We start from the raw sequence: 11806 nt of genomic DNA on the forward strand, positions 1-11806 counted from the left end.
GAAAAATGAAAGTTCTGCATTGTCAAGTTGCAGAGTATTCTAATCTATTCAAAATTATGACTTTTTGGCTTTGACTTAATGTTGGCAAACAGGTCATTTAGAATCTGAATAAGATTACAATGAATTTTAGTCGTCTTCTACGCTAAAAGCTCTGTTTTCAGTACCTGAGTCCTTTGGCAACCTCAAAAAAGTGAGCCACATTTTCCTCTGGTGTACCTACAACAATCCCGTGCCCAAGATTCAGAATATGCTTACCTTTCCCCGCTTTCTCCACCGTATCATTTATCCGTTTCGTGATGAACTCTTTTGACCCAAATAGCACCCCAGGGTCCACATTCCCCTGGACCGCTATATCAGACCCTAACCGTTTCCTGCCTTCAGCCATGTCCACGGTCCAATCCAAGCTCACCACATCGACGCCGGTCAAGGGTAGCCTCTCAAGCAACCCGCCTGATCCACTTGCGTAAAGTATCAAAGGGAGGTTTGGATGAGTTTGTTTTACTGTGTCGACAATTTGCTTCAAGTAAGGGAGACTGAATTCTTCAAAATCAGCTGGGCTGAGCTCCGTTGCCCATGAGTCAAAGATTTGAACAGCTTGAGCACCATTGTCGGCTTGGTATTGAATGTACTTGGCCATCGAGGTTGTGAACTTTTGAAGCAGTGCATGGAGGACCTGCATAATGGGAATGAGAAGTTGCATTATGGTCTTATAATGTTGTCTATATAGGGTCCACTTTTAAGGGTCTGTTTGTTAATGGGACTCACGGCTTATTCTGTTAGCTATACATGACTGTTTGGTAGTGGCTTAATGATATAGAAACTGGCTTATTTAGTAAGCTTCTAGGGGGGTTTATGCAGAAAGCCAAGTTTTTCCCAAACCTGTCATTCCCAAATAAAAAAACATGCTCATTCCATCTATGGAAAACTCTTCCCAAACAAAAACCTTCCTAATCTATTCAGAGAGATTAATCCACAATGACAGCTTTATCCATAAAATCAACCAAACTTCCCCTAAGGTCTTTTGGAGAGTAACCAGATTTTCTCACACGGTATCAGAGTTGAGGTGACCATCTAGGACATCCTTACCCTTCTACCCTGCGTTGGAGGCGGCGTGTTAAAGAGTCCCACATTGGCTGGAGTTGGACACTTTCTCTTCAATACATGTTGGAATACCCTTCTCTCCTTAATGGCAATTTTTTAGAGTAATCAGGGGGTTCCACTTATGAGGATCTCTCATGTATGTGATTCTAAGACCATTTGTGGTACAAAAATATGCTACGGTTATATTTGAATTTACAAACTTCGAGACGATGAATTAAGTTACCTTGGGCTGTGAGAAAGCTAGCCTCTTTATTTTGGAAAAATGCTTCGATGATCCGCCTTCAACCACATATGATGCAAGGGTAAAAGGAGCTCCAACAAAACCAAGAACCGCGGCTTCATTATTTACCTGAGTACCAGTCATGAAAAATACTAAATGCATTAGGTTTCTTATGCATATATACATACAAACACACACATACATATATATCTCCTCTTTTCAGAACAAGAATGTAACATTCTTCTAGAGCTATCCCTTGCTTTAAAGAAATCAAGAAACTCAGATTTCTGAGTAATCTGTGTAAGATTATATCCTCAAGAATTTCCATCACTGTATAACTAGTATGGCAGCAAGATGAAGTAGATGGAAACATGCTAGTGAAACCTAAATACTTTCATTTGTAGGCACACTTGTTCAGATATTCACATGTGAAGATATCCTTCACATAAAAGGGGTATTTTGTTTCTTCAACAACTATATGAACCCGAGTGTATATTAGACATACACAACCACAAAGAAACAAACTGCTCTACTCTTGGGGCCTCTAGGTGGGACATACTAGGCTTGTTTGGTTCCATTTTATGGTTAGCATAATTACATGAAGGTAATACCTCTTTTCTCAAAATTGTCAATGCCTCTCCAACATACGGAACCCATTCTTGAGGAGTGAATTCCCTCACTTTATCAACGTCACCGGCCGTGCTCACTGGATCAAAAATGATAGGACCTTTTCCTTTAACAATGTCAAAGGGTATGTTCATTCCCGGTAGAGGCGTAAGAATATCTGAAAATAAAATAACCTGTAAAGATGGTCAATAAGACTATTTGCTAACGATACCTAACGCAAATATAAGTCCTTTCAAGTCTTATGGCTTACCCCATCAGGCTGAAAGACTTTCCATGGCTGTAGAGAGATCTCCACAACAAGATCTACATTCTCTGATCTTTCACGAAACGAAGGATGCTTCTGACAGATGGCTTGATAACTCTGTACCATAAGGGTAAGATTACCATAATTATTATTTATCAGACATAAGTGGTATCATTAGAACAAATAAAGAAACAAGCAAATGTGGTTGTGACCTGCCTTCATGTACCTCCCTGCTTGTCTCATAAGCCAAACTGGGGGTCTTTCTACATCTTCACCACGAACAGCATTAAGCAATAGCGGTTCAGTTGCGTTGACTGCTTTTCGTTCAGCAACACTTGCTGGATACCAGGTTCAACGTAAGACACAGATAATACGAAACCTAATACTCAGAAACAGGTGTATGTAAACATGGTACTCAAAGAACACCAAGCTGATACTCAAAAACCCCTTTAATTAGGAGATAAAAAGGCCAAGATTATGAGTATATAACAGAAAGCAAGTTCCATGGACATCAACTTTCCACCTTTTCTCGAATCAATTCATATTATGGAGTGAAAATCTATCATGGAGTTGGAACTCAAAAACAGGAATAACAGGCAACTTGTGGAGATATAAATGCAAAAAATAATCATTAAGGTCGAAAATTTAGGCCCAAAACCACTGAAGTTTTCCAAATTGGTAACATTTTCTTTCGCGAAGAACGCAGCCAAAAGATTCTATGGTTTCAAAAAGTCAACCACTCCTACCAATTACACATAGATTAGCAAAATTGATGGTGAATTGGTTCATAATCAACACTGGTATACCTAAATGAATCAAAACTGGGATTCGTAAAGAAGATGATCGAAAGATACATCGGAAAAGAAAGATTACCTCCGGCGGAGCAGATGATTTGATTTGGGCGACGATGAGTAAGATTGGAAACCGAGATAGAGGAAAAAGATGGAACCGACATAAGTGACATGGTGCTGTGAAGCTTTTCTTAACAAATTTCTTGTTTCGGTTGTTGAATTCGTTTGGTAAAGAAGGAAGAGGGTTAAAAGGGGTTTGGATAAAATGAAGATAAGGAGAAAATCCACATCTCTATCGTCTTCTTTCTACGACAGATCTCATTATTCATACAATTACAGTAATTCCGATTTCAACCCTTCAATTGTTCATCGTCCAATCAAACGCTAACTACCAACGTTCCATGCTTTTTTTTAAATCGGTTAAATTACAACATGGCAAATTAATTAATTTTTTTTATATCTTTATTTTTTTTATCTTTCATATCTTTTAATTTTAATATTCTTTATTGAATTATTTTATAGTTTTTAGTCCTTTGACCGGGTTTTTTTAGTCTTTAACCGGGCCATTTTTCGGGCTTTGACTTGTTTTTTTTAACCGATCCATAACCATTCTTTGGTTCGAAACGGGTTTTTACCTATAAGCGCCCGTCTTTTTAAATCGGTCCTTGGTTAGGTCAGTATCGATTAATCCATCTTTTGTGCAGCTCTAGTAATCATTGTTTTCCCCCTGACAAACATTTCAATTTTTGGTACTGCTACGATAAACCTATGTTCGCCTTCCTTGATGAAATGCCTCCATGATTATTTCAAAATGCTACATTCAAATATGCTTCCTCTAACCACAAGGGTGGTGCCGAATTGGTTTCAACTTGGGTTTCAAAGGTCCCACGTTCAAATCTAAGGAGGAATAAAAATCACCTTGTAGCCACGGAGGTTCAAATGCGGTGACTCTGGTCTACCCGCAAAGTAGTTGGTCGCCCTGGGATTAGTCAGCTCGCATGGCGAGTTGGATATCCAGGTTAATAAAAAAAAACTGTGCTTCCTCCTTTTAAACAAATGAAGTCAATTGGGTAGAATGAACATGAAGTCTGGTAAATGCACCAATTTCATGACCTACCCACCTGATTGTATATGAACAATGCAAAACATGTATACAAGTTATATTGGAAAAAGAACGGGAATTGATTCTTGGATGGTTTTAATCTACAACTTGCTTTTGTAGGTCCATGAAAGCGAACCTTTGTGAGTGAATAGTCTATGAAGATTGATCATAGATAGTTCATTGAAGCTACCAACAGCAGATCATACCTGCAAGTTCTCAACATAATCAGAAGTTGTGAGCAGCCATAATACCCCAAGGAAATCATCCTCGAGCACCACGGATTTGGATGATTTTCGATCCTGTGAAACCCCATTATTACATGGGTAACAAGACCACATACCTTCTTCATACCCAAGTTGTTTCCAAGCACTCAAATTCAAAGCTTGAGTACCTGCTTGATCACCATTTCCTTTCAGTTATGTAAATCATCTACATATATATGAGTTGATGGGTGAATAAAAGTATAGTGACAACAATATATATTATTCCTTCTGCTCGTCTTAACTCTTGTTACCTTTGGAAAACTAAGGTATCGTTTGTTTTTTAAAAGGTGCTGAAGTATGAAGTCTTATTTCAAATTTTATTGATAAAAGTTGGTGCTTAAGTATGAAAGCAGAATCAATAAATACGTTCAAGAGCTTACCATCACATTGTCCCAGGAGAAAACGAGTCCCCATACTCTTCATCAGGCTTCATAGCATATAGAATTCGCTTTAGAAAACCCTCTTGCAGTCTACCATTTAGAAAATCCTGCACGCAAACTAACCTCAAGGTTGTAAACTCCGCCATACAGGAACAAAGAGATACACAGAGTTTTGATGCCAAATGGAAAAAAGTATGGTTAATTTTTGAAATTCAATCTAAAACTATACAAGGCAAAATTGTTAAATTTGCAAGGATCAAGTTTACAACACAATCAAGAAGAACTACCAATAAGAAAGTACCAAATTCAGATATAAACTCAAGAATCTGGGATACTTGCAACATCAACTTTCAAGGGTCCATCTGGTCTCAATGTCTCAAAACCATCTCCATATTCAGCTCCAATTGCCTATAGACACGAATTTTTCTTTACAAATTTCCCAATTATTACTCAAATGAATTTGCCAATACATAAAAACACCACAATTAACCAATAATTGTAACCATTGCTCAATGTTAAAAGTTAAGAACTAGAATCCCAGAAACCCTAAATTCAAAATGAACCAATAGCTCCACCAAACATCAAACGAATGAACAACGGAATAAAACACGATAAATCACGTTTAAAAATAACAAACACTAAACATAGCGTTTGCAATTCTAGATGCAAAAGCAACCTCTTCCATTAAAACCTTGGTGGATGTGAACTGAAATCCATCAACCGAAACGCATACTAAGTTTCTACAATCATAATTTTGTTCTATGAAGCACGAACTTTGTGATTTCGTTCAAATACTCGAATCATCATGATGTACACATAGAAACACAAAAAATTAACAATTCCAACTGAGATTGAAGACTAACCGATAATCTGAGTTTATTGGGGAACTGCTATGGAGGATACGAAGATGCGTAGTTGGAAGCAGTCTGAAACTAAAAGCCGATTCCATAATTTTGATTTTCGAGATCTCGTGGACAAGGAGACTATGAACTGCTCTACTGCTCTGTTTCGTCTATGGCTTTTGCCATCCATATGCCATAACTACTAATTTTGATTCCGTACGGTATGTATCTTCAAAGCCCATATCAAACCGTCTCATTTTCTACTTAAGGCCCATTAACCCAGATATTTATTATATTTGGCCCATTAACCCAAATATTTATTATATTTGGCCCATTTACCAAAACACTTACTACCATATACAGAATTATGAAGCCTGAGTGGGGTCCGTGCATTTGCTAAGGGTGCGTTTGGTGCGCAGACAGGACTGGACAGGATAGGACAGGACGGGACGGGACAGGACAGGACAGGACAGCTGTTCAGCGTTTGGTAAGACAGGACAGGACAGGATAGAACTGGTTAAAATGACCAATTTACCCCCAGTGAGCTGTTTAGTGTTTTTTCACTACGAAATGCATTCTGGTAACACTGGTCCTACTACCACTATAGCCCTAATAATTCAACAATAACAATAACAACAACATTCAGCAATCATAATCAATGTAAACTCTCGAAATAAATCATAATACTTCATTAAAATCCCTAATAAGTACTTCAATTAATCAAGTTGTTGGCGAAATCGAGTACGAAACCACCATCAAAATATAATTCCTTACTTGCATGAAATAAAAAGAAAGATATTTGAAGAGTTCCTTCAAATTCGTGATGTAGTTGCTGTAAGAAGCAGCGGCGGCGGCCATCGGGAGAAGCAGCGGCGGCGGCCATCGGAGAAGCAGCGGCGGCGGCCATCGGAAGTCGCCGTCACCGGACGCCGGTTGGGCGGTGGAAGCGATGGAGGAGAGGAGAGTGAAGGGGAAGAAGGAAGGTATGCGTATGAGGTTTTTGAGGGTAAAGTGGTAAAAAGTTTCTTGTTCTACTTAGTTCCATGGGTAAAGGGTGGACAACCTTGTCCCACCCTTGTTCTAGTTTGTTCTAGTTAGTCCCACATAAAACCACACCAAACATAGGACAATTGTGTTCTGTCCTGTCCTGTCCCACCCTGTCCAACGTACCAAACGCACCCTAAACGTACTTTTTGCAAGTACATCTTTTTAGGGTATGAATGATGCATCTTTTAGACTTTTCCGAGGTGCTTCAGGATATAAGAATATACAAGAACAGTAACCAAAAAACCAAAAAAAATCCTTCGAAATTAACCAAAAAACCTTATAAAACACCTCGAAACGGTGGAATTTATCTTTAAACATAGCGGATGACTTCTCCTTCCTTTGATCCAACTTAAAGGTGCACATGCTCGACAAAAATCTTGGGTATGTCACTGCATGCAAGTGCTTAACATGTCACTTAACTTTCTAAACGAGTATAGCAAGGACCTAGAATCTTACCTAGTAAGAGACATAACAAAAATTAAGTTTTACCGGATAAGTGAGGATGATGATTCTTACTCAGTAAGAGCTTATTGGCTGATAGACGCTTACCAACAACTCATTTTAATAGTCATAAATGTTATACAACAAAATAAATAATAGTCGTTATTTTCAATAGTAAGTGTTTGGTAAATGACCCTCTATTTTACAAAATCTCGTGTACCATATTTTAGTACGACTAATTATTTAACTTGATTATTCTATCTAATAATCACTTTTAAATAATATTTTTATTACGAAAATTAAAATAAAACATGATATTTCCGTTCACAATTAAATCAATAAAACGTACTACACGACTTAATAATGCACATCTTATCCAAGTAGGCCATAAGAATTGTCTATGAACGAGTGTGGGACTTGTAATACATGCCTTCCCATAAATTTTTGGCTGAAATCCTTTAAAACGAACATGTACTTTTCCAAGATGACATATCAAACAATACGTGACCCTCTGTGCTGCTAAAGTCTTCGTCTTGCTTCCTATATATCAACGGCTCAAATCCTTTAAAGGCTGCTGAAAGGTTTATTTGATTGTTAACTCTAAAACCCTATAATTATTTGAGTATGTAAACACTAACCAGGACACATAAAACTGTTAAAACCATGTGGTCTAGGTCTATTATTTCATTCAATTTCATGACATTACGTTTGTCATACTTAATTGCAAACGACTAATAATCCAGGCATTAAATACCCTTTTATTTCATATTATCATGTGACAGGAACGATAACGACATTAAATATGAAATATATCTGTTTTAACTTGAATTAACAGTAACTACTAAAATCATGTTTGGTGTACTCTCAAATGCTTCTACATAATTGTACACCACTCCTAATCAATTTGCCCTCTTCTTGGTTGGAAATGATTTTGGTAACACCTATTTAAGGTCATGAGGATCTTTTTTTTAACACAATTCAAGATTATACATGGGACTTGTGTACTATTTTTTTTATTTTAATTTTCACATGTCCAAAATATATAGTTTAATGTGGACAGGAACTACATCATTGACATATCGACATATCTAATTCAGCTAATGTATAGTAAGGGTATGTTTGTAAAATTACCTCTTAATACTGATCCGTTCAGATATTTGGGTATTAAGAGTGTTTGTTTTATTTTTAAAATAAGAGCTTAAAAGCTCTAAATGTTATCTGAAATTTTAAGTGGTAAACGTATCCCCTAATCTATACCATATTATAAATCATTTGACAAAAACTTTTAAAAACCAATTTTTATGCACAAAGTACTATATATTGATACATATGATTTAAAATTAAATATTACAAGTAAATTATGCATAAGTATAACTTATTAAAACCTCATGTTTGAATTCGTGTAACTTACTGCGGATAAACATAATCAAATAAAGGATAAACATCTCATTTAAAAATCTAAAATATAATTAAAATAATTATTAAGTTCTAACAAAATAAATAATTATTATCTTTATAAAAAATTATATTATTAAACCAAATAAAATTACTTCATTACTGAACCTAAATTAAATTATAATAAAAAATTGAATTAAAAAATTACATAAAAATATGAATTTTAAATAGTTCATTTGATACTAATATCGATATATTTTTGTCGAATTTTTATGATGTTTTCAAATTTATATTTCAAAAATAAAAGCATCGTTGCTTTTTCAAAATCACATAAGACCATACTATAACATCGATGAGATAAAAAATAAAATGAAATATTAAAATCAAGATGTATCTCGCTGCATTGCGTGAGTACCCTTCTAGTACCTCTTAATCCTAATTTGCTCTCTATCAAATGATTTATATTTTCGGGGCTAGAAAATATTTGTTAACAAAAACTATTTATCTTTTATACCTTTGTAAAAAACTATTTATCTTTTTGTATTTTTGCATTAGTTTGATGGATTCAAATTTCATATTTCAGACGTTAAAACAAACAATCTTACTGATCCAAATTTCAGACTCCAGGACCACCTCTTATAAATCATAAGTGAAATCAGACTTCAGTACCTCTTAAAAAACAAACTCACCTAAGATTACGACAAACACAAACATTGCTTAATGATTGAACGAAATAAGTCATTAGATTATTAAGTTGATTAAATTAAAAACAAACACTTGTTATTTAACTTTTATCATTTAAGAATCATGCAATATTTTGTTCTCAAATTTAAGGGCTAGAGGGAAGGAAACAACCCATGGTCTATAAATTAAATAGCAACAAAAGTCCGATACGTATTTGGTGAACATGTCAATAAAATTATCGTTACATATGTTTCAGTGTATTTATATTTCAAAACCGTACATAAGATCAAATTTAATGACAAGTGTCTATTTGTACTGTAAAATAAGATCAATGCTATGACATTAAGCATCATGCTTCATACAAATATTTCTTATACATACAGGTTAGAGCCCTAACACGACATGTTGAGTACGACTTGTTAAATATTAGGTTAAGCGTCTAGAGATGGCCAAATGGGCCCAGACCGGCCCGGTTTTTCATAAAAAAATGTATTTTTAGCTTTCTAAATGTATTTGATTGAAAATCAATTTACGTTAAAACATATTTTTTTTAAGTGTATTTGATTGAAAATGCATTATAAAACTATAATAAAACGTAATTTTTAAGTGTATTTGATTGAAAATCAATTATAAAACTACAATAAAACGTATTTTTTAAATGTATTTGATTGACCTAATTAGATATTCTAAAGTGTATTAGAATAACATTAAAGTATTTTAAAAAATTTATCAAAAAGAATTTTTTAACAAAATATAGAAAGAAAAGGGTCTTTTTTAATATACGTCCGGTCTGGGACCAGGACCTGGACCGGTTATCGTAACCGGTTACAAGTACCCTTATCCAGGCCTTACTATTTTCGACAGGACTGAGACCGGGGCCGGTTACACCGGGACCGGTCCGGATTGTTACTGTTTGGGACCAGGACCGATTGAGGCTCGGCCTGGGTCGGGACCGGGTTTTGGCCACCTCTGAGTGTCGATGAAGTCAAAGAGATTATTTGATCGTCTAAGAGGTTGTTTGGCAGTTGCTGAATGGTTTAGTACAAAATGATTATGTGATCAGAATGATTAATAGGCTCTCATGATATAGTGCAAAATGAAATATAATTGGTTGGTAATTGTTTACAATGAAATTAGGACACTTAATGGTTAAAAGAAGCTCATGATACAAAACTATTCAGATGGTTTTAGAACTATTAAGAGACAATTTTTTTTTACCAAACAAGATTTATCTCCTAACGATTCAAATGTTGTCTCTTAATGAAACTATTAAAATGTAATCAAACAACCCCTAATATATAATTGGAATTAAATTTGATTTTAATAATATAATATATTCAAAAGTAATTATTAAAGTACTTAAAATAATTGATATCTATATTATATTATAAAACATTTGACAACAACTCATAAAAACATTTTTTATGAATTAAATATTGTTTCTTGATGCATATTACTTTAAATTCAAGATTACAAATAAATTGTACGTACGTACATTATAATGCTTCATGTTTGAATTCGTATAACTAACTGCAAATAAACATAATCAAATATCGTATAGGTATCTCATTTTAAATATAAATATATTTAGGATAGTTGTTGAATTCTAACAAAATACTAATTATTGTCTTTATAGATTAGATTATATTATTAAAATAAAATTGAATTATTTTATTATTAAATTGTAATAAAAATTTGAATTAAAGAAATTACTCAAAAGAAAACAAACACTTTCAAATATCTAATTTAATACTAAAATCGATACACTTTTTTAAAACTTTTATGATACTTTCAAATCTATATTTTATTCAAAAAATAAAAACATTATTATTTTTCAGTATTTTATAAAATCATATTATAACATTAACGGAGACAAAATAAAATAAAATATTAAAATCAAAATGTATTTCGTATTATTGTACGAATACCCTTCTATTTTGATTAAATATGAAAAGAACAATTAATACAAGTACTGTGATTGGACCATATAGTTGTAGTACACATCACAATTTATGGTCTCACTAAATGCATTTTCTCAACTATATTTATTATATAAATGTTTATATCATAAATTAAATTCATATGAAAATTCTATAATTGTGCCACGTCAGGCGATGGACCATGAAACCATCATCCCAAAACCCCATAACCGGGTTGGTTGTAATTTAATGTCAAGTATATAAAAATATAAATAAAAAATTTACATCAAAAATATTTATCATTTATTTATTGTAGTATTATTTATCATGTCATATTTATATTATATTATAAAGTATTTGACAAAAAAAATTAAAAATCATTTTTTATGTATAAAGTACTGTGTATAGATGCATATTACTTAAAATTTAATGTTACAAGTAAATTGTGTGTAAGTACAACTTATTAAAATTTCATGTAACTAACTGTCGATAAACATAATTAAATAAAGGATAAACATCTCATTTTAAATATAAAAAATCTAAAATATAATTAGGATAGTCATTAACTTCTAACAAAATACTTAATTATTATTTTTATAAAAAATTATATTATTAAACCAAAAATTAAAAAAATAATTAAAGAAATACACAAAAAAAGAGATTTTAAATAGTTAGTTTGGTATTAATATCAATATTTTTTTTATCATATCTTCGTATTTATATTTTATTTAAAAATAAAAATATTACACT

The 11806-nt window shown here is 33.4% G+C and overlaps 1 protein-coding gene and 1 long non-coding RNA gene across 4 annotated transcripts; both read right to left on the reverse strand.

Annotated features, from left to right (window-relative positions):
* LOC112515849 (uroporphyrinogen decarboxylase) lies at positions 1 to 3318 on the reverse strand. The gene is made up of 6 exons (XM_025122799.1): positions 3066 to 3318; positions 2409 to 2530; positions 2199 to 2309; positions 1933 to 2121; positions 1325 to 1450; positions 1 to 673 (listed from the first exon to the last, which is right to left on the reverse strand). The coding sequence occupies exons 1-6, from the start codon at positions 3154 to 3156 to the stop codon at positions 158 to 160; spliced, it is 1155 nt and encodes a 384-aa protein (XP_024978567.1). The 5' UTR covers positions 3157 to 3318; the 3' UTR covers positions 1 to 157.
* A 690-nt stretch (positions 3319 to 4008) lies between these two features.
* LOC112515858 lies at positions 4009 to 5738 on the reverse strand. 3 transcript variants are annotated; one of them, XR_003069556.1, is made up of 4 exons: positions 5592 to 5733; positions 5030 to 5136; positions 4729 to 4846; positions 4009 to 4476 (listed from the first exon to the last, which is right to left on the reverse strand). It is a non-coding gene; the product is annotated as an uncharacterized LOC112515858 (long non-coding RNA). The 3 variants fall into 3 exon arrangements; XR_003069555.1 differs by lacking the exon at positions 5030 to 5136 and having other exon boundaries at positions 4729 to 4835; positions 5592 to 5738; XR_003069554.1 differs by lacking the exon at positions 5030 to 5136 and having other exon boundaries at positions 5592 to 5720.
* Positions 5739 to 11806: the final 6068 nt, after the last annotated feature.

The sequence above is a fragment of the Cynara cardunculus genome (genome assembly GCF_001531365.2).
Source record: "Cynara cardunculus var. scolymus isolate 2C chromosome LG 1, CcrdV1, whole genome shotgun sequence".
Classification (NCBI taxonomy): domain Eukaryota; kingdom Viridiplantae; phylum Streptophyta; class Magnoliopsida; order Asterales; family Asteraceae; genus Cynara; species Cynara cardunculus.